General features: G+C 45.5%; 1 protein-coding gene across 3 annotated transcripts in view; it reads right to left on the reverse strand.

Moving 5' to 3' along the window:
* Positions 1 to 8241: 8241 nt before the first annotated feature.
* The window catches only part of eya1 (EYA transcriptional coactivator and phosphatase 1), an 81964-nt gene continuing 65370 nt past the window's right edge, over positions 8242 to 24835 (reverse strand). For all 3 annotated transcript variants that reach the window (XM_066673445.1, XM_066673121.1, XM_066672333.1), the window contains 6 exons: positions 17894 to 17952; positions 17398 to 17558; positions 17051 to 17165; positions 16114 to 16235; positions 13411 to 13511; positions 8242 to 10164 (listed from right to left, as the gene is read on the reverse strand). In XM_066673445.1, the coding sequence (XP_066529542.1) occupies positions 10084 to 10164; positions 13411 to 13511; positions 16114 to 16235; positions 17051 to 17165; positions 17398 to 17558; positions 17894 to 17952 (639 nt within the window). In that variant the 3' untranslated portion in view covers positions 8242 to 10083. The remainder of the gene's footprint in view (positions 10165 to 13410; positions 13512 to 16113; positions 16236 to 17050; positions 17166 to 17397; positions 17559 to 17893; positions 17953 to 24835) is intronic.

Genomic DNA, 24835 nt, shown 5'->3' on the forward strand with positions numbered 1-24835 from the left:
TCTTTTCTTACTCACTCTATTTTACTGTCTCCCAGTTTTATTAAATATTTCCCTCACTCTTTAAAAAGCACACATAATAATAATCCTATTTCTTTCTGAGGAAAGAACCAAACTTCTATAACTGGCTCTATTTTAAAAAGTGTTTAGGAGATGAACTGATGAACTACATCCTTCAGTGAGAATGAAGAGAAACCTTCTAGAACCCTGTGAACATGAAGAACATTTTATAACAGAGTTATCAGAGGAGAACAGTCTAGAACCACGGGAATGCGAGTAAAGTAAAGTTCCCCACGAAGTAATAAATACCAGTATAAGGTAAGTGTAAAAGTGGGGACTGAAAATAAACCTTCCCCAAATTCTCCCAATCATCCCATTTCCACACAGAGAGAGAGAGAGAGAGAGAGAGAGAGAGAGAGAGAGAGAGAGAGAGAGAGAGAGAGAGAGAGCAGGAAATGAAGAAATAAGATCACATAAAAATATGCACCGTCCACCTCCTCACCTCACACTCCTGAGGTCAGAAAACGACACACACACACACACCTTACAAAAGCCAGTGTAGGATCTGATGGTGTTCAGCCTCATAATCATCGCTCTAGAGAACACAGTTCCACTGTTCCACACACCAGAGGAACCCCATCACTCCAGAGAACACAGTTCCACTGTTCCACACACCAGAGGAACCCCATCACTCCAGAGAACACAGTTCCACTGTTCCACACACCAGAGGAACTCCATCACTCCAGAGAACACAGTTCCACTGTTCCACACACCAGAGGAACCCCATCACTCCAGAGAACACAGTTCCACTGTTCCACACACCAGAGGAACCCCATCACTCCAGAGAACACAGTTCCACTGTTCCACACACCAGAGGAACCCCATCACTCCAGAGAACACAGTTCCACTGTTCCACACACCAGAGGAACCCCATCACTCCAGAGAACACAGTTCCACTGTTCCACACACCAGAGGAACTCCATCACTCCAGAGAACACAGTTCCACTGTTCCACACACTAGAGAAACCCCATCACTCCAGAGAACACAGTTCCAGTGTTCCACACACCAGAGGAACCCCATCACTCCAGAGAACACAGTTCCACTGTTCCACACACCAGAGGAACCCCATCACTCCAGAGAACACAGTTCCACTGTTCCACACACCAGAGGAACCCCATCACTCCAGAGAACACAGGTCCACTGTTCCACACACCAGAGGAACTCCATCACTCCAGAGAACACAGTTCCACTGTTCCACACACCAGAGGAACTCCATCACTCCAGAGAACACAGTTCCACTGTTCCACACACCAGAGGAACTCCATCACTCCAGAGAACACAGTTCCAGTGTTCCACACACCAGAGGAACCCCATCACTCCAGAGAACACAGTTCCAGTGTTCCACACACCAGAGGAACCCCATCACTCCAGAGAACACAGTTCCACTGTTCCACACACCAGAGGAACTCCATCACTCCAGAGAACACAGTTCCACTGTTCCACACACCAGAGGAACTCCATCACTCCAGAGAACACAGTTCCACTGTTCCACACACCAGAGGAACTCCATCACTCCAGAGAACACAGTTCCACTGTTCCACACCCCAGAGGAACCCCATCACTCCAGAGAACACAGTTCCACTGTTCCACACCAGAGGAACTCCACATGGAGAACGTTGTTAATGAGGGGCAGGGTTCTCTCTGTGATATCAGGGTTTGATTTTGATTGGCTCTGATCTATCGCTTCGTTCTAAAACAAAATATAATCAGAGCCATTTTGCAGCCATTACACTGCCACCTAGTGGCCTGGCTGTGTGCGAGACTCTGTACTAAACAGTTTTAAACCTGGCTGCCCCCGTGTGGGAGACCCGCTCTGTGGAGAATAGCCTGGTTCAGATCGGTTTGGTTCTTTATCTCCTGTGTTGTTTCTGCACCGTAAATAACAAAAAGTGTTTACTGCTTTCAGGAGAGAAGAGGCTGCAGCTTCAAATCATCCTCAGAAACATGCCCCAAAATAATCATTTATATCATTAACTCCGCACTGACCCAGAAACGGCCCAAACTCACCCCTTCAACTCATCACAGAGCCAAACCCAACTTTCATTTTCTGAACTCATAAAGAGAGAGATAGAGGGAGAGGGAGAGAAAGAGGGAGAGGGAGAGAGAGAGAGAGAGAGTGATGTAATGCACTCTCAGTGATTTACTGAATACACAGAAATGACACGACACACACTAATTACACTCGTTTATCACCATCACTCAGACACTAAACTAATTTAAATCCTCTTTACCTGCCAGAGAGGAGTGGGTAGAGAGAGAGAGGGGGGTGAATTATATGAGAGAGAGAGAGAGAGAGAGAGAGAGAGAGAGAGAGAGAGAGAGAGAGAGGAAATGAAGCTTTAACTGTAAATAAGCTGCCTGTATCCAGATCTCTCTCTCTTCCTCTATATTCTCCCTTCCTTTTCTCCCTCTTTATCTCTCACTCTCAGCATAAAAACACTCAAATTAAATTATTTTTATTCAACTCGGAGGAAGCTGCTCAAAGACACACATACACACACACACACACACACACACACACACACACACACACACACACAGACTATTTACATCCACTTTACAATAAACCAGAAAAGAAATATGTGAGATGGAAAAATAGGTGAAGATAGAGAGAATGAGAGAGAGTGAGAGAGAGAAGAGGATTATTATTATTATTATTATTATTATTATTATTATTATTATAATGAAGCAGTGGTAAATAAAATTTTTAAAATATATGAAAAACATTTCTGTTAAATCTGAAGAATCGTGACATTGTAGGACTTTTATTTTGGAGGCATTATCTCCTGCTGACGTAACATCGGGGATGGGGCTCATCGCCTGAAACTCCAGAAAGACTGAGCTGCTTCTCATCCCTGAGGATCTTGGGCTCCACTATGGTCTCCCTGTCTGTTTTGAGAACCCCCCGGTCTCCCTGTCTCCTTCGAGAACTTGCTGGCCTCCCTGTCTCCCTTGAGAACTCACTGGTCTCCCTGTCTCCTTTGAGAACTTGCTGGCCTCCCTGTCTCCCTTGAGAACTCACTGGTCTCTCCGTCTCAGAGAACTCTCTGGTCTCCCTGTCTCCTTTGAGAACTTGCTGGCCTCCCTGTCTCCTTAGAGAACTCACTGGTCTCTCCATCTCAGAGAACTCTCTGGTCTCCCTGTCTCCTTCGAGAACTTGCTGGCCTCCCTGTCTCCCTTGAGAACTCACTGGTCTGTCCATCTCAGAGAACTCTCTGGTCTCCCTGCCTCCTTTGAGAACTCACTGGTCTCTCCGTCTCAGAGAACTCTCTGGTCTCCCTGTCACCTTAGAGAGAACTCACTGGTCTCTCCGTCTCAGAGAACTCTCTGGTCTCCCTGTCTCCTTCAAGAACTCACTGGTCTCACCGTCTCAGAGAAAACTCTGGTCTCCCTGTCTCCTTCAAGAACTCTCTGGTCTCTCCGTCTCAGAGAAAACTCTGGTCTCCCTGTCTCCTTCAAGAACTCACTGGTCTCTCCGTCTCAGAGAACTCTCTGGTCTCCCTGTCACCTTAGAGAGAACTCACTGGTCTCTCCGTCTCAGAGAACTCTCTGGTCTCCCTGTCTCCTTCAAGAACTCACTGGTCTCACCGTCTCAGAGAAAACTCTGGTCTCCCTGTCTCCTTCAAGAACTCTCTGGTCTCTCCGTCTCAGAGAAAACTCTGGTCTCCCTGTCTCCTTCAAGAACTCACTGGTCTCTCCGTCTCAGAGAACTTGCTGGCCTCCCTGTCTCCTTAGAGAACTCACTGGTCTCTCCATCTCAGAGAACTCTCTGGTCTCCCTGTCTCCTTTGAGAACTTGCTGGCCTGCCTGTCTCCCTTGAGAACTCACTGGTCTGTCCATCTCAGAGAACTCTCTGGTCTCCCTGCCTCCTTTGAGAACTCACTGGTCTCTCCGTCTCAGAGAACTCTCTGGTCTCCCTGTCACCTTAGAGAGAACTCACTGGTCTCTCCGTCTCAGAGAACTCTCTGGTCTCCCTGTCTCCTTCAAGAACTCACTGGTCTCACCGTCTCAGAGAAAACTCTGGTCTCCCTGTCTCCTTCAAGAACTCTCTGGTCTCTCCGTCTCAGAGAAAACTCTGGTCTCCCTGTCTCCTTCAAGAACTCACTGGTCTCTCCGTCTCAGAGAACTCTCTGGTCTCCCTGTCTCCTTAGAGAACTCACTGGTCTTTCCATCTCAGAGAACTCTCTGGTCTCCCGGTCTCCTTAGAGAACTCACTGGTCTCTCCGTCTCAGAGAACTCTCCTGTTTCCCTGTCTCCTACAAGAACTCACTGGTCTCTCTGTCTCAGAGAACCCTCTAGTCTCTCCATCTCCTTTGAGAACTCTTTGGTCAGGTTTCTCCTCTACACCGTCCGTATAACTGACCATGTTCTCTCCAGAGACACCCCCCAGGAGCTCCTTCATTCACTGGTCATCTCAGGACTGCACCACTGCGGCTCCATCTGGCTGCTCTTCCTCTGCGAACGATCAGGACCTCGCAGCTGATCCAGAAACCAGCCTGTGACTCCTCTGCTGTTTTTCTTAACTGGCTTCTGTAGATGCTACCTCAGATTCAGAACCCTGACCGGGTCCTACAGCCAGAATTGGAAACGCTCTCCAGACCCCACGGCTACGGTCAGAACCCGATCTTCATCAAGAGCCCTTTGAGCTTCAGGTAAAGCTTGAATCAACCCAGTGTCCTTCGAGACTTGTCCCTGTCCCGGACCCTCGCTGCTGGAACAAACTCCCCCCTGGGGTCACTCTTCAAATACAGACTGAAGGAATAAGTAGAAAGGGCAGAAACTAAGAGATTTACACACACACACACACACACACACACACACACACACACACACACACATACACACACACACACACACACACTCACACTCACTCCTTCACTGAGGTGAACAGGCTTCAGCTGTGGGCCTGAATATTTCTGGCCGACAGAGTGTTAGTGTAATTAAGTCTTCTCTTTAAAGACTGAAGCCTCTCGCTGTATGTACTGCATCATTGTCCTTCTCTCTCTCTCTCTCTCTCTCTCTCTGTGTGTGTGTGGAGACCCCACATTATTGGTCCTTTAATCCTAATGAGTTACAACCATTTTAAATTTAAAAATCAGCACAAAAAAAAAGCACTCTTTCACTCTTCCTTTCCCTTTCTCTCCATTCTGTCTCTTTTACTCTCCCTCACTGACTCTTTCTCTCACTTCCAAGCCTCTCTCTGAGAATCAACAGGAGACAGAAACAGATAAAGAAGAAGAGACACTAAACACAGTGAGAAAAGAGTCAAAAGAACAGAGTGAGATTTCAGGGAGAAATAAGAGAGAGAGTGGAATGGGGGAGTGGGAGATTAAGGGGGAGAGAAGGAGAGGAAAGGGGAGAAAAGAGAGAAAGAGAGAGAGAGAGAGGAAGGGGGAGGGAGGAAGGGTTATGAAAATAAACTCTGGTCTGTAGACTGTGACAGAGCGTCTGATTGTGGAGATAATGACGAGGGGATGGATGTGTGTGTGAATGGGGGACAGGTGTGTGTGTGTGTGTGAGAGTGTGTGCTCATGGGAAACACGTCAGCGCTGCTCTGTGGAAACACACTCTTCACACACAGAGGGAGAGAAATGAGATGAGTCTATCTCCGCTGTAAAGCTGGTCTCCTACTGAAAGATCGCTGCACATCCATTGGATCTCTGACGTTGCTCAGTCCGGGAGCGCTGTGAGAACTGTCTGTGTCTGTGAGAGAGAGAGAGAGAGAGAGAGAGAGAGAGAGAGAGAGAGAGAGAGAGAGAGAGAGAGAGAGAGAGAGAGATCATTCTATATCGGACCAAATCCAAGTTCCAATTTACGGATTCTTGTGTTCCTTATAAAGGGTCAGAGAGAAAGAGGCCTGTAAATACACACACACAGAGAGAGAGAGAGAGAGAGAGAGAGAGAGAGAGAATGTCTCTTGTTGTGTGGAGGCGAGACAGAAAGTGAGGTGGGACAGCAGTGCTGTTTTAATTGGAACACATAAAGAGCTGAAGCTGAGAGTCCTGGAGCCAGTCCGAGTCTTAACGAGACGAAAGGAGAAAGCGATGGAGGAATAAACGGCAGACAGGGAGGTCCGGACGGATAAATGAATCCCATGGGCTTAAGAGTGCTAAAGAAATCCGAAAACGAGCCCTGGGTGGAGTGTATAAGTCTGCGGAGCTGGAGCCCAGGTGTACGGGAAAGAACGGTGAAACTGGATCCGACCCCACAGTTATCCCTCGGCCCGTTCCGGCTCCCGATCCCGATCCACTTTGGATCCCGATCCCGATCCACTCGGTGTCCCGATCCCACTGGAAATCAAGGCCGGACTCTTGAGGCCCCCTCTTGTCCTGTTCATTCAGCAAGACATTTGGACCCAACTCACAGCACAGAGCTCGGGTTCTGTCCGTCCGGCAGGTCACTTTAATCCAGCAGTTCATCATCGACTGGACACAAGCACAATAAATCACCTCATGACCACACACACACACACACACACACACACTGAAATGCCAAAACAAAAGAGCCAGAGAAAAGAAGGGATGACCTTAAATAAAGAACAGCCACTGGACTGAGGGATTTAACAGCTTCAGCAGCACTGCTGTGTCTGATCCACTCACACAAGCACAACACACACTAACACACCACCTTCAGAGGCTTTGCTTCCTCCTGTGAAGAATCAGAAATATCAAGCTCTTATGGGGTGTACCAAAAGAATTAATAATCCATAAAATTCAGGTCAGTTCCTCGAGGGAAAAGTAAATTCACAAATCAATGTTTTATTAATTTAAACACAATCAAATAATAATAATAATAATGTCAAAAACATCTGTACACATCTGTTTTGTTTTGTTTTTTTAGCAGACACAACAAACGGTGTGTTCACATCGCGGCCCACGCTCCGTAAATCAGTTCCAGTTTGTAACATTTATTTAATTATTCATTTATTTATTTAAAAAACTGTAAAAAAAAACAAACAAACAAACAAAAAAAAACAATTCCCACGTCGTCTACTGTGACCAAAAACTAGCAGCAAAATGTGTGTGTGTGTGTTTAGAGGAGAGAACACACACTCTCAACCTCTTCATGAGCATGTGTTTGTTTATTTATTTGTTTGTGTTTACTTGTGTGTGTGTGTGTGTGTGTGTGCACATAACAGGTCAAATGTATGGAAGCGACTGTCAGAAATTCCAAGTTGAAATTTCTAAACCACAATTTTACTAATTTTTAATTACTGAAATTTTTAAATGATTTTTAAAGTAAAGCTTTTTTGTTTTAAATTTAATTTTAAAGAAACACAGAATGTCGACCTGAGCAACATTTACTGAGTTAAATATCATATTAACCGACTGAGAGATGGAGAGAGAGATATGTTCCTTTAATTTTTCTTTTCTTTGTAAATTTCAGAAACTTCCCTTCAGAATTAATTACAGAATTAAATTTAAACTTTTAATACAGAGTTATTTTTGAATTTGGATTTTTCTGCAGTGTTTTCTCTCTGTGAAAATTCCATTTTACTCTCCAAATTAACTTTCAGAAAAATATATTTTATAATAATAATAATAATAGTTAGAACAACAACAACAACAATAAAAATAATAATACATTGTTATTATTCTTCTTTCTGCTAAAGTTCAGAATGTTATCATTGTTTTCTGTAGTGTTGTAAAGTTAGAGTTTCAGAGATACGAGGTTATTGACCTCCCCTGTGTTTACTGTTGGAGGGTTTTAGAAATTTTGGAAATACATGTTTTATCCATATAATATATATATATTAATATATATTATATATAATAAATATTTAATTTATTTGTATAAGGTTCATATTGCTTCCAAACCTTTGTCTTGTAGTGTGTATACTGTGTGCATGTGTGTAGTGGTTTCTCTCAGTGTGTATGTATACTGTGTGTATGTGTGTGTGTGTAGTGGTTTCTCTGTGTGTGTGTGTGTGTGTGTAGTGGTTTCTCTCAGTGTGTGTATACTGTATGTGTGAATGTGTGTGTGTCTGGACTCCAGCGGCCGTGTGTGTTTCAGAGCGGACGCTGAACACGTTTCAGAATTAAAACTTCATACAAAATTACACAAAATTTACACAAGTCTCTGTTCTGGAGTCAGAACAAAAACCACAACACCACCTTAAACACCCGCCCCCCAACACCGCCTTAAACACCCCCCACTCCCCAAAACACCGCCCTGCAGATGCTTCTGGAGCTGCACTTAGGCTTCAGTCCAAACAGAAGATCAGCATCTGTTTCAGTGTCAGTTTGGTTTTGAATTATTCTTATAAATATGTCAACATTTTTGCTGCTAAAATAATCCCTTATTCAATACAATCATCTTAAACCCAGTGATTATTTCTGAAGTCTCTCACTCTGTGAGCGCTGGGAGAGAACGATCACATTATTCTAACTATTTTTTGTTATTTTCACTTGTTTAAAAAATTATTGATAGAAAGTTTTGTAAGAAGAAATTCTGCTGAAATGTGTTTTCTCCAGATTTAAGATGTTTCAGTGAATAAAGAAGTGCTCCTGCAGTGTTGGGCTTAAGATTAAAGTTCTTAAATAAAGACAAAGGGACTTTTACTCATTTCATAAAGAAACAGAACCAAATGAAAACCATGAAGTCATTGACACTGACGTCCACTGTGTTGCTCGAGACAGAAGCAGATCAGAGGCGGCGCTGTGTCCTGTGTCCTCCTGCTGCGAGACAGAGCGAGTTCTCCACCGCACTCCGCTCTCGGGTTTCTGTCCCCACTTTGGGAAACGGAGTGTTGTTTTTTCTGAAGTGCGCCAGAATAAAGTCCAGTGACTAAAAATGTCCTCACACAACAAACAACAACAAAATATCGACAAAAACCAGGATCCGGATCGTGTGCTGGATTGTCTGAGCAAAGAAAAGTTCTCCTTAAATTCCTTAAATTACTAGAAAATCCTTTCTGTTCTTCTGTTTCTCCTCGTCTTTCTCAGGAACTCGGACAGAGTCTCGATCATAAATAAACCAGGCGCAGGACAGAGGTTTTTCAGTCTTAGTTTGCCCTTTAATGGCGCTGACACAGGGGATGGGGTAAAGTCTCAGTTAAAGTCTCAGTAAAATCTCAAGCCTGGAGAAGTGGCTTCGCATTTGGAGAAGTCTGGAGAGGTTTGGAGACATTTAGAGAAGTTCAGAAAGCTCTGGTTTCTTCACAGGTGTGAACTCTCGCTCGGGGGAGGCGGGGGGTGGCCGTAAATATTGGGACGACTGTAGAAAGAGAAGCTGGTTCACAGTAACAGCTGCAGAGTTGTAAATTCACTCCTCAGAACGTCCAGGGACTTGGATTAAGACAGACATCCTCAAAGTGTCCAGGTCTCGCAGGTTTACGTCTCGCCTTTAACTCCGCTTTGAGTTTGGTGCCAAAGATTTAACCCCCCCAAAAAAATCTAATCACACTCTTTGTTTATTTTCAAAGTGAAAAATAAGCTCTTTAATTTATATTAGTTTTGTTTGCACTTTTATAATAATAATCATAATAATATATTTTATTATAGATTTGGATGCGACTGTTGGAAAGTGTCCTGTTATGTGTTGTATATTCGGAGCTTATTTCCGCTCTGAAACTCAGAGGTGTCTAAAGGTGTCTGATGGGGGGGGGTGGAGAAAACACAGGCGTCTGGAGAGTGACCACTGCAGGACTGACCTCTGACCGACTGAGATCGCTTCAATCCCAGTGGATCCGTGATGTTCCTCACCCTGAGAGCGCTCTCCTGTGTGTGGACGGGCTGTGAGTGATTTATTCGGATCAATCCGCTTGTTTAAAAAGGAAATAATGCGGATCCTTTAGGAATTCTCTCCAAATAAAATCACTAACAACACATCCACCTCTGACAGCGCTCTCCTGCTGAGGAACCACACACACACACACACACACACCCACAAGATCTCACACAGAGAGCCATCTCAGCAGGGACCCAGAGATCAAGAGATGAAGGGATGAAGAGATGAAGTGGTGAAGGAATGAAGCTGACGAGGGGATGAAGCGATGATGTGCTGATGGGACGAAAGTGTAGATGCTACAAATACTCCAGATCCAGAGCGTGGTGCAGAGCCATGAGGTCCGAGTGACTCGAGATCCTCCAGAACGGCATGTTGTGCTAGAGAGAGAGAGAGAGAGAGAGAGAGCAATTAACAAACAGCAACAAGCACAACAAAAAGGACAGGAGAAATACAGAGTTAAAAAAACAAAAGAAAGAAAGTAGAGACAGAACAGAGAGGGAGTAAAATGAGAGAAACAGAGTGATAGAGGAGGAGGTGTGAGTCTGAGGGACTGAAAGGACGTCTCTGTGGCGTTTGTTTCTCTGAGAGACGCTCCACTCGTCCGTAACGCTCCTCTCTTTCTGTTGTGTAAACTCTCTCTGGTTTCAGGTTAAAAAAGAGGGGGAAGATCTTATCTTTCCTTTTCTCCCTCTTCTCTCTTTTCTCTCTCTTCTCTCACTTTTCTCTCCTATTTTCTCCTCAGTCGAGTGTTTGATCTGGAGGGAAGTTTTTCGAAGAAGTGTATGTGTGTGTGAGTGTGTGTGTGATTAGAGTTTCAGTTTGTTATTCCCTATCAGACAGATACAGAGAGGAACAGAGTGGCTCGGCTCCTACATTTTTTTTGGAGAAACTAGAGAAAGTTTCTGTTTCTTCCTGCTGTCACTGACTGATGAGATCCACCCCCCCACCCCCAGCCACCCCCAATTCTCCGTGCCACAACCCCCCACCTCCGTGCCCCAACCTGCCCCCCCCCCCACCCATCAAAAAAAAAAAATTGCAGAATAAAGAATGACACAAAAACCCCTTTATCCCCCGTTAACTTCCTCTGAGCACATTCCTCTGTGATTAATCGACAAAGTGGAGCTGAACGCTCCGCACCGGAAAATAAAGAACCGTGTCGACACCCAGCTTTACATCTCTCTCTCTCTCTCTCTCTCTCTCTCTTTCCTCCTGTGGGTTTTGACCTGTCACAGAAACATGTTTGTGCCCTGTGGATATTAATTTGTTAATGAACATTTCCTGAGTCTGTGGTTCACATTCAGAAACCTGGCACAGACACGGCCTCATCACCGTCAGCAGGAACATGAGCCTCCGCCGTCAAACACGACAAGAAACAACTCTCCACTATGTTTCACACACACAGAAACACTCCCATATTAACAAACACCAACACACACTCTGCCTTAACAAACACTGACACACACTCTGCCTTAACAAACACCAACACACACTCCTCATTATCAAACACCAACACACACTCCTCATTAACAAACACCAACACACACTCCTCATTATCAAACACCAACACACACTCCTCATTAACAAACACCAACACACACTCCTCATTAACAAACACCAACACACACTCTGCCTTAACAAACACTGACACACACTCTGCCTTAACAAACACCAACACACACTCCTCATTAACAAACACAGACACACGCTGCCTTAACAAACACCAACACACACTCCTCATTAACAAACACAGACACACACGCTGCCTTAACAAACACCAACACACACTCCTCATTAACAAACACCAACACACACTCCTCATTAACAAAAACTGACACACACTCCTCATTAACAAACACAGACACACACGCTGCCTTAACAAACACCAACACACACTCCTCATTAACAAACACCAACACACACTCCTCATTAACAAACAGTGACACACACTCCACATTAACAAACACTGACACACACTTCACCTTAACAAACACCAACACACACTCCTCATTAACAAACACAGACACGCACTCCTCATTAACAAACACCAACACACACTCCTCATTAACAAACACCAACACACACTCCGCCTTAACAAACACCAACACACACTCCTCATTAACAAACACAGACACACACGCTGCCTTAACAAACACTAACACACACTCCACATTAACAAACACCGACGCACACTCCAAATTAACAAACACTAACACACACGCTGCCTTAACAAACACCAACACACACTCCGCCTTAAACACCAACACACACACTGCCTTAACAAACACCAACACACACGCTGCCTTAACAAACACCAACACACACTCCGCCTTAAACAAACACTAACACACTCCGCCTTAAACACTAACACACACTCTGCCTTCACAAACACTGACACACACTCCGCCTTCACAAACACCAACACACAGTCCACCTTAAGAAACACTAACACACTCCACCTAAACAAACACTAACACACTCCACCTTAACAAACAGTAAAACATAAAAACACAACAATGAAATAACAACAAAAACCAGGATCTGAAATGGGAGCTGGATTGGGATCTGAATTGAGATCTGAATTGGGAGCTGGATCGGGAGCTAGATCGGGAGCTGTATCAGGAGCTGGAGTGGGAGTTGAATCGGGAGCTGGATTGGGAGTTGGATTGGAAGCTGGAGTGGGAGTTGAATCGGGAGCTGGATTGGGAGTTGGATTGGAAGCTGGATTGGGAGTTGGATTAAAAGCTGGATTGGGAGTTCAATAGGGAGCTGGATTGGGAGCTGAATAGGGAGCTGTATTGGGAGCTGGATAGCTGTATTGGGAGTTGGATTGGAAGCGGGAGTGGGCGTTGGATTGGGAGTTGGATCGGGAGCTGGATTGGGAGCTGGATCGGGAGCTGGATCAGGAGTTGAGACAGAGATTTTCAGAGCAGACTGAGGCAGAATTTCCAGTGTATGATCTTATTTTAATGTCTGACCTAAACGTGACCTGGTTTCCCTCCTTTCGCTCCTGATCCGGCTGATTCCTGACGAAAGGCCCCCGCACGGCAGAAACGCTTCGGCAGCTCAGGAGTGAAGAATCGAAATGCCGTAATTACACGTCTCTGTCCCGAGACTAAATGCCATGAAAGTGTGTAACATTAGACAAGTCCTTTCAGGCCCAGAAACACCACGCGGGCCTCAGAAGATTAACCCCTTCGGACCAGCCCCCAACAAAGCACTGCTTCAGCCCTTTAATCTTCTCCCTCCGTCAGTCTCACCATCCCCTCGTCGTCCTGTGGCGGGGATTTCCACTTGTGAAAGAGGACAAGACCCTCAGATAATCTCTGACCAACTGAACTCATCTGAAACCCAGTGTTCTTTAGTCTGAGAGCGCTGTGAGACAAACGTGAGATTTTTCTCCTGGTTTTAGACATCTTATTTACTTTTTGTAGGTGATTTTATCCGGGAACGTGTCTCAGAACCTCGGCAGATCACTTTGTGCGTGTCAAGAAAAAACTGCAGTTCTCACTGCAGGAACGCCCCTAAAAAAAGTTAAACACATTAACACTAATCCCGTAATATTCTTACTGTGCTCACAAAGCGAGATATTTGTGAGACTTCAGAGGAATTTTCCGTGTCTTTACCTTTTTGGAACTCTGCTCCTCCTCCACTCCGTCTCCCACCACAACGTAAACAACCTTCCTCCCGAACCTCTGGATCACTCTCTCGAAGCAGCTCTCTTTCCCTGAGAAACATAGAGAAACACAGTCTCACTGCTGAGAAACACAAAGAAATGCAGTCTCACTGCTGAGAAACACAGAAACGCAGTCTAGCTGCTGAGAAAAAAACACAAAGACTTACTGCTAAGAGAAACAATGTATCAGCTGAAAAACAGAAAAAATATCTCACTTCTGAGAAACAGAAACACAGCGTATCACTGCTGAGAAACACAGTGTCTCACTGCTGAGATTGGGGGGTGTAAGACCTGTGTGTTTCTCCTTAAGAACTCAGAGAGACGGAGCTGAAGGAGTTGAATCAGCCCCTCACGTTAACAGTGGGTCAGAGCTCGGCGCTGATCCGCTTGACGACGGGCCAGAGCTGAAGGTTGGTGTTTATTTTGCATTTGCAGGGAAGAGATGGGGGAGAGGGGGTTGGGGAGGTTTGCTCGTGTGGAATGACATAAATTTGCAGAAGTGGTTTCATATGCAGAGCTGAAAAAGAGGGGCCCAGCTTCGGACCCGCTCCAAGAAAATAATCCCACTCTGATTAGAGCTCTTCCTCAGAACCCGACATCAACCCTCTCCGATGTCCAGCCCTCCACGGCCCAAACCCATCCACCAATCACAGCCCTGTTTACAGTCGCGTCACACTCACTTCACCACATCTGAAGCGCGCTCAGAAAACAACACGCACTCGGCTCCAGAAACCCGTCAGCGCTACAAAAGCGTCCAGAAGGAGGCGCTCTCCTCGACTGAACAGCCAACGTTCTTCTCCACCCAGGTCCTGATCAATCGGGATGTGCCACATCGGATCATTCGTGAAAATACTGATATAAACTGTATGTAAGTGACATTCTGACTTGTTTACATAATAATTTTATGTAACACAATTTACATTTGAAACAAGTGTTACAAGGTAAAACACTTGTTACACAATGACATCATGCACTTATGCAGGATACGGTGTGTGTTTATTACGGAGTGTTTCAGACACAGCAGCGTGCATCAGAGTGTGTCTCTGCCCTGGAGTACAGTTGTGTGGAGGGGGTTTCATTACAGAATATCAGACGTATTAATACAAGGCACAACAGTAATGTGTGAGATACACAACAACTTTGTAACTACACAACGGGGAAACACAACTAATCTGTGTCACTTCCTCGAACACCCAGAAACATCCATTCAAGTTCAAGGAAAGTCAAAAATGCCCAAAGAGCTCAACAGCCAATGAGCTCTAACCCCAGCATAGACCACACCCACTCAGTAACAACCACACAATCACAGCTCAGACCACACCCACTCAGCACAGACCCCACTCAGCACAGACCACACCCACTCGGCACAGACCACACCCACTCAGCACAGACCACACCCACTCAACACAGACAACTCCCACTCAGCACAGACCACACCCACTCAACACAGACCACACCCACTCGGCACAGACCACACCCACTCAACACAGACAACTCCCACTCAGCACAGACCACACCCACTCAGCACAGACCACACCCACTCAACACAGACCACACCCACTCAGCACAGACCACTCCCACCCAACACAGACCACTCCCACTCGGCACAGACCACACCCACTCAGCACAGACCACACCCACTCAGAACAGACCACACCCACTCAGCACAGACCACACCCACTCAACACAGACCACACCCACTCGGCACAGACCACACCCACTCAACACAGAAAACTCCCACTCAGCACAGACCACACCCACTCAACACAGACCACACCCACTCAGCACAGACCACTCCCACTCAACACAGACCACACCCACTCAGCACAGACCACTCCCACTCAACACAGACCACTCCCACTCAACACAGACCACACCCACTCAACACAGACCACACCCACTCAGCACAGCAGTTGTTCTGAATCTGTTTTATTTACTATGAAGCTTTAAGGGTATATTTATATAAATTTTCCTCTTGTTGTTTATACACATGCACTACATTTTCTGCACTTTCATTTTGTGAATATTGATTTATTTGTACAACATCAGGTTCTTGGTACATTACTGTTGTTTACAAAATAACCAAATATTTACAGATTTTTTGTTTCTACTGAATATTTGACAAAGTTACATTTTGTTGCAGTACTAAGTTCTTAAAATTAATTAAAAAAAATTTCTCTGTTCGTCACCAAGAATATCGTTATCGCAAAAAATAACCTGAAATATCTCGTGATATTATTTTAGGGCCCACCCCTACCACTCTCAGATCAAAGGCCAGAGCCCACTGAGCAGAGTGTGGAGGAGTAGTGGGTCAGGGTCCGGTTCTGAACAGAGCCCAGGTGTAGATCCTCTAGAGGAGAGCTGGAGACCTGTAGGAGCCTGGGCGTGCTCAGAAGCCCCTGGGAGGTGGGGTTAATGCAGTAGAGTATGATCCTGAGTTTGAGACAAACTCCTCCGCTGTGAGATGCTCTCATCTTTGAGTGATCAATAACCTGATCTTTCTTTCGAACACCTCTGCACGACTCCAGCCTCTACAGGAGTCTACAGGGACTTTTATTATATACTTTAAGGGCAGTTCTACTAACGCGAGCAGGGCTTTGTACTGAAACACATGGGACGTATCAGAGAAAATCAATAGGTAGAATATATTTACCTATTTTTGTGGCGCTATAAATATTTTCAATGGGGAACACGACCCCGAGGCCGTAGAGCAGGACCTTGGCGAGGGCAGGGATGAGCTGAGTAGTGGTCACCAAGATGTTCACACAATTTGACCTGAAATCAAAGAGAGGAAAGAAAATGATGGATGAATTTCAGAGGTTTTCCGTCTCTTCCCACCTCTTTCTGAAAGCAACTCACTATTGATTATTAATATCATCAAATATTATATATCTATTCCTCTTCTCTGTCAAATACAAAGTTGTGTCTTTGTCTGACGCCCTCTGGACCTCTTTACCTTCTTCTATTCACTCCTTATTTTCTTTTCATCTTCTCAGCCTTTTCTTCTTCAGCCTATCTTTTCTTAAAATACTTTAATTTTCTTTGATTCTTGTTTATTTATTTTTTGGTACTCAGCTGTAATGCAAGGTGCTATATAACAAACATTATTTTATTATCACTATTATATTTTAACGAATGCTGCATTGATTTGCTCACTCTCCCAGAGGACACACACCATGGTTTTGTGAATTTCAGACATTTTCACTGAAAAATATTAAAGAACACACACAGAACCAGTGCAGAACCTGAGGGATCCACAGAGAGCCACAGTTTCACAACAAAATACAGCAGTCGAGACGGAGCAAAATGGCTGAGGACACTAATCCTGCTCCTTTATTTCACACTCGCAGCTTTTCGCACTGAACTAAGTCCAGTGAGGAGCCAGAGACTGAGAATCTGACTCGAGGCACTGAGCCTGAAGGTCAGAGTCTCTGAATCTGGAGGCTGATGAAGACGTGGTGAACTCTGCGGGAGGCTGAGTGTAAATCCTGAGTTTTAAAGCAGACAGTAGAGCAGTGTTTTACACGTTTGGTTCAGAGCTGATTTACGTCTCTCTGGCTGCTGTGTAATTGCTCTGTGTGAAGTCTTACCTTGAGTGGATTAATGTTAGTGCTTTCAGTGCCAGTGTTAACCAGGAGTCCGTCAGAGCCTCGATTTCGGCTCGGAGCTGGAGCCAGGCCTCTCTCTTGGCTGGACCCAGGAGCCCTGCCGCGGACAGAGGAGATGTTTGAGTTGGAGCCTTCTGCAAATAACTTTGGCCTGTTTTTTTTTTTTTTGGTCTGAAATTTCTCCTGGCCCAAGTGCTTCTGCATGGGTCTGTATGAGAAAACCTCGGACTGTGTTTATTGACACACTCTTTCCCTCTTTCCTCGCCCCCCTCTGCCCCCTCCCAAACCCGGAGCTCTTCCACCACAGCGGTTTAGGGAAGAATAATCACCTCCGACGTTGTTTTTGTACGTGCTGTAGATCTCTTTTACTCGTCTGTAGCGGAAGGCGAGTTTCCTCATCCAGTCGACTCCGCCCCTCACGCCCGTGGCCAGGCACAGATTGGCGCTGGTGGCGGCGGCGTGAAACCCGTCCGTGCTGAAGTTATAAGTGCTGTAAGCAGGAGACAAGCACACAAATGAGGAATCAGAACCTGATTCTCAACCCACGACAAAACCCACTCCTTTAAATCACGGATAAAAGAGACAGGGCTTCCTTCACTGCGCTGATTTCTAAACAAAAAAATAAGTCAAAATCACATCTGAATGTGTTTTTTAGATTTCCACAGAGCGCAAACGCAGAGCCCGAAATGAGAGAACAGATCTTGTGTTTACTGACTAGATCAGAAATGAACTTTGAGTTTACTGAGATCTAAGGTTGTTTCTGATGAATAAATAAAGAGACAAATACAGTAGGAGAAGGGATTCAAAGGTTTTGTCCCGTTTTACCTCAGATCCTGACCGTTATCATCAGAGGAAACGTCATCAATGTGGACCTGGTCACACTCCTGCAAACAGAGAGGAGCAACCCACTGGTCAATCAAGCTGAGATGATTTTATTTCTTATACTACGTCTCACAAAAATATTACATTTTATATTACATTTCCACACGCAGCTGGGTGTCATTCTGCATTCAAAGCTGAAATTGTGAAAAGATATTTAATCATTATCACCAAACCAATATTTGTGGCTCCCCCTACAGCTGCAGAGGGTAATTCACTTTTAAAGCACTGTCCTGAAGTCTCAGAGGGGCTAATGGTTTCCTACCCTCCTCCAGAAATTACAACATGCAGTTTCCGCAGTGGTGAGCCCAGTGTAGCAAAAACAAAGACTCTGTTTTCTCGGTTACAGCTGAGTGGAGCATCACAATGATTTTGAAGCTGTGATTTTAAGGTAAAAATACAGCCTGGTGTTCCTTTAAAGCTAGTAAAAGCCCCCTGCTCTGGATAAACACTGCCTTAAAGAGAAAGAAAGACAAGCAGCATGAATTTATATCTAAAACCTACTTTAAAGCAACTGAAAGCTGAGGCAAAACAAAGAGCTGTGTAAAGATGGAGAGAATAAACGGGGCGAGGGTGGAGGGGGGGGTGCTGGACGAGGTGGTAAAGGGCAGCTGGACACTCAGTAGCAAGGCAGGATGCTGATTAAGGTTTTTCATCTGTAAAACTGGGTGCGGTTCAACAGATCGACTCCCTGAAGGGAATAACATCAATAACCATGTAGCACCAGCCGCTCGGCCACTTCCAACCCCAAGCCCCCACCTGCTCTGCCCTCAGAAAAATAAACACCTACATCAGGGGACCTGGGGGGGCACACTTCATACATACAGTGCAAAGGAGTGCATATAAACTTAAAAAAAAAAAACTATATTAATGATTAATATCCTCCTAATGCAGGAGTCTTTTATGTGGGAAGTGCTGTGTTTCCTATCACTGTGTAAAATATGCATTATTTTTCACAGAATTAAGATCATAGTTATTTTAATAGTAAATTATCAGCTTATAAACAACTATTCAAACTAAGAAAATGGCACTGTAATGGTAGGATTTGGGACTCTCTGGCCGTGAAGACGCGCGTGTGTGTGTATTGTGTTGCAGTGCAGTTGTGCTCCAGTCCCCCTGCCATCCTCGGGGTGGGTTTTGGGAAAGTGTCTCTGTTCCTCAGGGTTCTGGGAGTGTTTTGGGGGGGGGGTTTCTTGGAGAGTTTGGAGCTGATTCACAGTAACACAAACCAGACGCTCGGCTAAATGTAACATACTCGAAAAATTGAACCTGATGCTAACCGCCAATGAAATTATGACCTCTGATTGCTGCCGAGCCACACACCAGCACAGCCCCGGGCTCAGAGCAGCCCCAATCTGGACCTGGTTTAGTCCATTTATAGACGTCCAGCGTGCACACACACACACACAAAACAGACACACACACAGACACAGAGAGAGAGAGAGAGAGAGAGAGAGAGAGAGAGAGAGAGAGAGAGAGAGAGAGAGAGAGAGAGAGAGAACTCCTGCCAACGAGGAACAAGAGGAAAAATACCACTGTGTACAGAACTGCACACCCCCTACAAACTCCACTCGGCTTCACTGCATCTTTCACACAGTTCACCACCCCCCCACCCGCCCCCCACTCCTCAGGACGACGCGGACCACACCCACGATGGAAAAACATTAATATCATTAAACTGAGTATTCCAGAAAGGCCAGGTCTCACAGCTGCGTGGCTGTGTCTGAGAGGGGGCAGTGTTTAAGGCGGTCGCTAACAGAGAGAGGAACTCAGCGTTAAATTCCCTTTAAGCTTTTTAATCAACTTCGGAGGAGTGGTGCCCCCCCACAAAAAGAGAGAGAGAGACATAGAGAGAGAGAGAGAGAGAGAGAGAGTGACAGAGTGATCATCCTGGTGCTTGCTCGCCCCGATGCAGGCCAAGCGCTGACGTTACTGCATTCCAGAGAGCAGCGCCGCAGCAGGGCGAGGGGAAGGGGCTTCAGACCGTAAACCTTTTTATTTTACTGGTTCCCCTCAGAACAAATTTTTCATCTCCCTGGATTTGTGTGGTGGGAGAGGGGGAGAGACAGAGAGAGAGAGAGAGAGAGAGAGAGGGAGGAAGGGAGGGAGAGAGGGAGGTTGAAGAGAAACTCAAACCAGCTGTTCTTTAACAGAATTAAAATCTTGACCCTCGACCCTGGCTCTAATGCAGCGTTTTCTGGCCAGAGCTCCCCCAGAGAGACGCCACCATCCACAGCACCACTCCATACTCCGGAATAGGCTGGAGAGGCTTTTTTGGGAAGGTTTGGGAATGATTGCGCTGTTTGGAGAGCCATTTGGGAAGGTCTGGAATGGTTTGGGAAAATTTGGAAATGTTTTGAGATTATTTGGGAATGACTCGGGTGTTTGGGAATGCCTGACAGTTTGGGAAGGTTTGAGAAGATTTGGGAAAATTATAGGAAGGTTTGTGAGAGTTCGGGAATGTTTGGGAGCCTATTTGATTCCAGTTTAAATATTTTATCCTCAGATGCTCAGATGCTGAGTGTTTTGATGGTTCACATTCATAAACTTAATTGACCTGTACCTGTCGGTAATGTAAATGAATCTGTGTGGCCCACTGGTTTATACACGTCTCCTCCGTCACCAACAACAAAAACTTTACATTTGTGAGATGAAGCACTGTATTGAAACTGGGAAACCAGAGGCATTAGTATCTCATGTGTTTATCGCTTTGGGCTCAGGAGGACAAACAGCTCATCCACTGTATATTATCAGGTCAAGGAGGAGAAAAAGCCCAGTCGATTTTTACTGTTGCTATAAGAGATAGCCTCAGTCCCAAATGTCTCCCTCCACAGTATGTAGTGCACAGTGCAGGTTATAAATTAACTCTATAGTACACTGTCTAATTATAAAACCGATTATATTTGGATAAGTTGAACTCCCTGTCTAGTTTTAGTTTTATAAACTGTGAAGTGCACTCTGTAGGGAGCATGGCTCTATTTGGGATGCAACTCAAGGGCCTTGTACGAAATCCAATCTGACCATTCTCACTCATGTCGGATGCCCAAGAATCTAGGAGCATATTTGAAAGTGATTCAAATCCGATCAGACATCAGTTCACAGAGCCCTGGATAAATCAGATTTGAGTCACTTTTGCCTGGAAATGTGAACACAGCCTTACACTATTCTGCAGCTGCATACACTCTTTAGAAACACCTTTTAACAGTTTAGGAGGTTTAGGAGGTTTTCAGAATGTTGCAGGAGGTTTGGGAGGTTTGGGGGCTGTTGGAGGGTTTCAGGAGGTTTGGGAGGTTTGGGGGGTGTCGGGGGGTTTCAGGAGGTTTGGGAGGTTTGGGGGCTGTTGGAGGGTTTCAGGAGGTTTGGGAGGTTTGGGGGGTGTCGGGGGGTTTCAGGAGGTTTGGGAGGTTTGGGGGGTGTCGAGGGGTTTCAGGAGGTTTGGGAGGTCTGGGGGGTGTTGGGGGGTTTCAGGAGGTTTGGGAGGTTTGGGGGTGTCAGTGGGGTTTCAGGAGGTTTGGGAGGTTTGATCTAGAGGAAAAGACTTTGACCCTGAGGCCTGCTTCTCTCTCCAGGGTCGACACTTTCAGACAGAGGAGGGGGATCTGGAGATGGTCGGGTGGGTGGGGGGCGTGGTTTGGGGGTTTGGGGGTTTGAGGGTTTGAGGTAAAGACTTTGACCCCAAGGCCTGCTCCTCTCTCTCCTGGTTCACACTCTCAGACAAACTCCTTAATTCAGAGAAAAGAGAGAGAGGAAGAGGGAGAGAGAGAGAGAGAGAGAGAGAGAGAGAGAGAGAGAGAGAGAGAGAGAGAGAGAGAGCCTCATAAACCGACATGACTGACTCTGGAGAGACTGAGAGACTCTAATGGAGTCGCAGTCTAACCGTAATTCGTTAAAGGTCCTCCTTAAAATCCACCTTAAAAACATCCTTAAAACCTCATAAACAGTTCAGAGTAATGACCAGGGGGTGGGCCACCTTCATGCTGTCGGAAGAAACCTCTGCCTCATTTAGGGAAGTTTTCAGAAGTCACGTCACTTCTGCACAAAATCAACCCTTACTGATTAAAACATCTGGAAACCAGTGCATGTCTCAGACGTTCCTCACTCAGAGATGTTATTATCAGATTATTCACCCGTGTCTGCAGTGGCTGTATCCACTGGCTGCCGATGAATTGAGAAGCTTCTCCCTGGAGTTACATCACTGATAACCCCAAAACACCTGGAAATGCTCATATTAATAATATCTCAGAATGAGATGGAGATGGGGATCCACTGGATTCCAGATGTTTTCAGGGATCCAGAGCTGGGTTTGGTGAGTGTGAGAGGAGAACTGAAAACGGAATGTACTGGAGGTTTTAAAACTCTTCTCCTCTCTGAAGAAAAAGCAGCAGATTTTCACAAAAAGTTCTGAAATGAGGGCTAACCGCGTCCAGATGTTCCTACTGTACGGATCCTCTCCTCCGTCCTCGCACAACCGCTCCCTACACAAACTGTTAGTCTTTCTGTTTAATTCCTCACATTCTCCCCTCGTCTCCTCCCTTTAAACCGTCTGAGAGACCTGCACTGGGCAGAGCCAGCGCTAAATGTCTCAAAGACGAAGGAGCGGTAGAGGCTCGAGACAAACTGTAAAATAAACACTCGAACTTCACCTTCACACTTCAAAGAGAGAGAGAGAGAGAGAGAGAGAGAGAGAGAGAGAGAGAGAGAGAGAGAGGGAGAGAGAGGGGGAGAGAGAAAGAGACAGATAGAGAGAGAGAGAGAGAGAGAGAGAGAGAGAGAGAGGGAAAGAGAGTGAGAGCGAGAGAGAGAGAGCTTCTGTTCCCCCCTCCTGCCTGCCCCTCTCTCTCTCTGAGCCTCCTTTGTTCGCTCTCGTCTGTCATTAAGCGATCAGGCGATTCTTCCTGTTGGACGGAGGGAGGCTTTTTGCCGCCACTGTTTTTTTTTTATTCTGAGACGAGAAGCTGCAGAACGTCAAAAAAGGAAAGGAAAGAAAATGATTATTCCAATCTACAACCCCCCTCCACCCCGAAACATCCGTATTACATTACTCTCTCTCTCTCTCTCTCTCTCTCTCTCTCTCTTACTCTCTCTCTGTGTTCTATTTTTCCAGACTTCACCAGAGTCTCAGCTTCGTATTGTCCCTTCGTCTCAAAAGCATCTCCCATCAGCCTCTTACTCTCCTCGATTAAACCTTTATTAAATCCCAGCCCAGATCCAGATCTCCTCTAGAGGATTTACACCTTGGAACTGGACTCTGACCCACTTCTCCTCCTCTGCTCTGTGGGCTCTGGCCTTTGGTCTGAGAGCAGGGTCTGGTTGGAGGAGAACATCTGCTGCTTCCTCTTTAGAGAAACTGAGCGCCTCCTTCTGGACGGTTCTGTTCTGATTGGCTCTGAATAAAGTGTTGGGCCTTGTTTGGGAATGAAGAAAAATGTAGGTTCCATTAGCTCAGGTGAGAGAGTTACAAACACACACACACACACACACACACACGCAAATCTCAGAACCATGAGAAAAACTTTGCCACGGTCCAAAGCTCCTCAGCTCCATTCACCAAGTCTGTCATCTGCAATAGTGACTATGTGTGTGTGTGGAGGTCATAACCCCAGCATTTAACTCAAAACACCACCCCACCCTCCACTCACCACTATCACCCCCCCATTACCTTCTCACAGCATAAGGCTATGCTGGGGGTATAAGAGAGAGAGAGAGAGAGAGAGAGAGAGAGAGAGAGAGAGAGAGAGAGAGAGAGAGAGAGAGAGAGAGAGAGAGAACGAGAATGAGAGAGAGAGAGAGAATGAGAGAGAGACAGAGAGAGAGAACGAGAATTAGAGAGAGAGAATGAGAGAGAGAGAGAGAGAGAGAGAGAGAGAGAACGAGAGAGAGAGAGAGAGAGAATGAGAGAGAGAGAGAGAATGAGAGAGAGACAGAGAGAGAGAACGAGAATTAGAGAGAGAGAATGAGAGAGAGAGAGAGAGAGAGAGAGAGAGAGAGAGGGAGCGAGAGAGTGAGAGAGCAAGAGAGAGAGAGAGAGAGAGAGGAGAGAGAGAGAGAGAGTGAGAGAGCAAGAGAGAGAGAAAGATTACCTGTGGGTCAGTAACAGGATATAGGGAACACAGAGAACAAAGAATGTTCTTCAGACCCACTTCATTCCAGTCCACAGTTTGTGCTTCAATAGTCGTGGAATTCAAACACACACACACACACACACACACACACTCACACAGACAGCAACAGTGCAACTCTTCCCACATCATCCCTCAGTTAAAATGCTATTTTACCGTAAGGCGGATAAACGCAGTGAGAGCATCTGAAGGCCCTGACGTCTGTTTCGGATTCTGAAACACAACAGTGAACGAGAGGGGTTTAACCACACTCTGCTTCAGGGGCTTTACCGGAGAAAACCTTTTAAATACAATTCTCCATCATTAATGTGTATAAATGTTTTAAAATTCAGTTCACTTTAAAAGCATAAAAGTGCTCTTATAGACTTTTCTATTTCTGCAAACGTGAGCAGGGCATGAAAACCCATCAGGACAGGCTTTAGACGCAGTTCTGCAGAGGGGCTGATGCTGAAAATGCTCTAAACCCCATTTTCCCTCCTGTAAACGTGTGAAAGTGCTCTAAAAAGGTTTTAAATGAATGAAAAGTTAAAAATGCTCTGGAAATGCAACAAATGCCTGAAGATGTTCAGCTGAGGCTTTAAAGCAGCGGCTCCTCAGAGAATTCAAGAAATGCTATAAAATTATATTCTCCATGTTTTAAATGGAATGTCTACAATCAGACATCTTCTGGTTTGTTTACGTTCAGAAACTCAGCCTTTTAAAGGTGGAACAGTGTTTTTGAGGAGAAAAAAAAACTTGTTCGTATGTTTTTATTCATTGTTTGAATTCC

The sequence above is a fragment of the Hoplias malabaricus genome, chromosome 1 (assembly GCF_029633855.1).
Source record: "Hoplias malabaricus isolate fHopMal1 chromosome 1, fHopMal1.hap1, whole genome shotgun sequence".
Classification (NCBI taxonomy): Eukaryota; Metazoa; Chordata; class Actinopteri; order Characiformes; family Erythrinidae; genus Hoplias; species Hoplias malabaricus.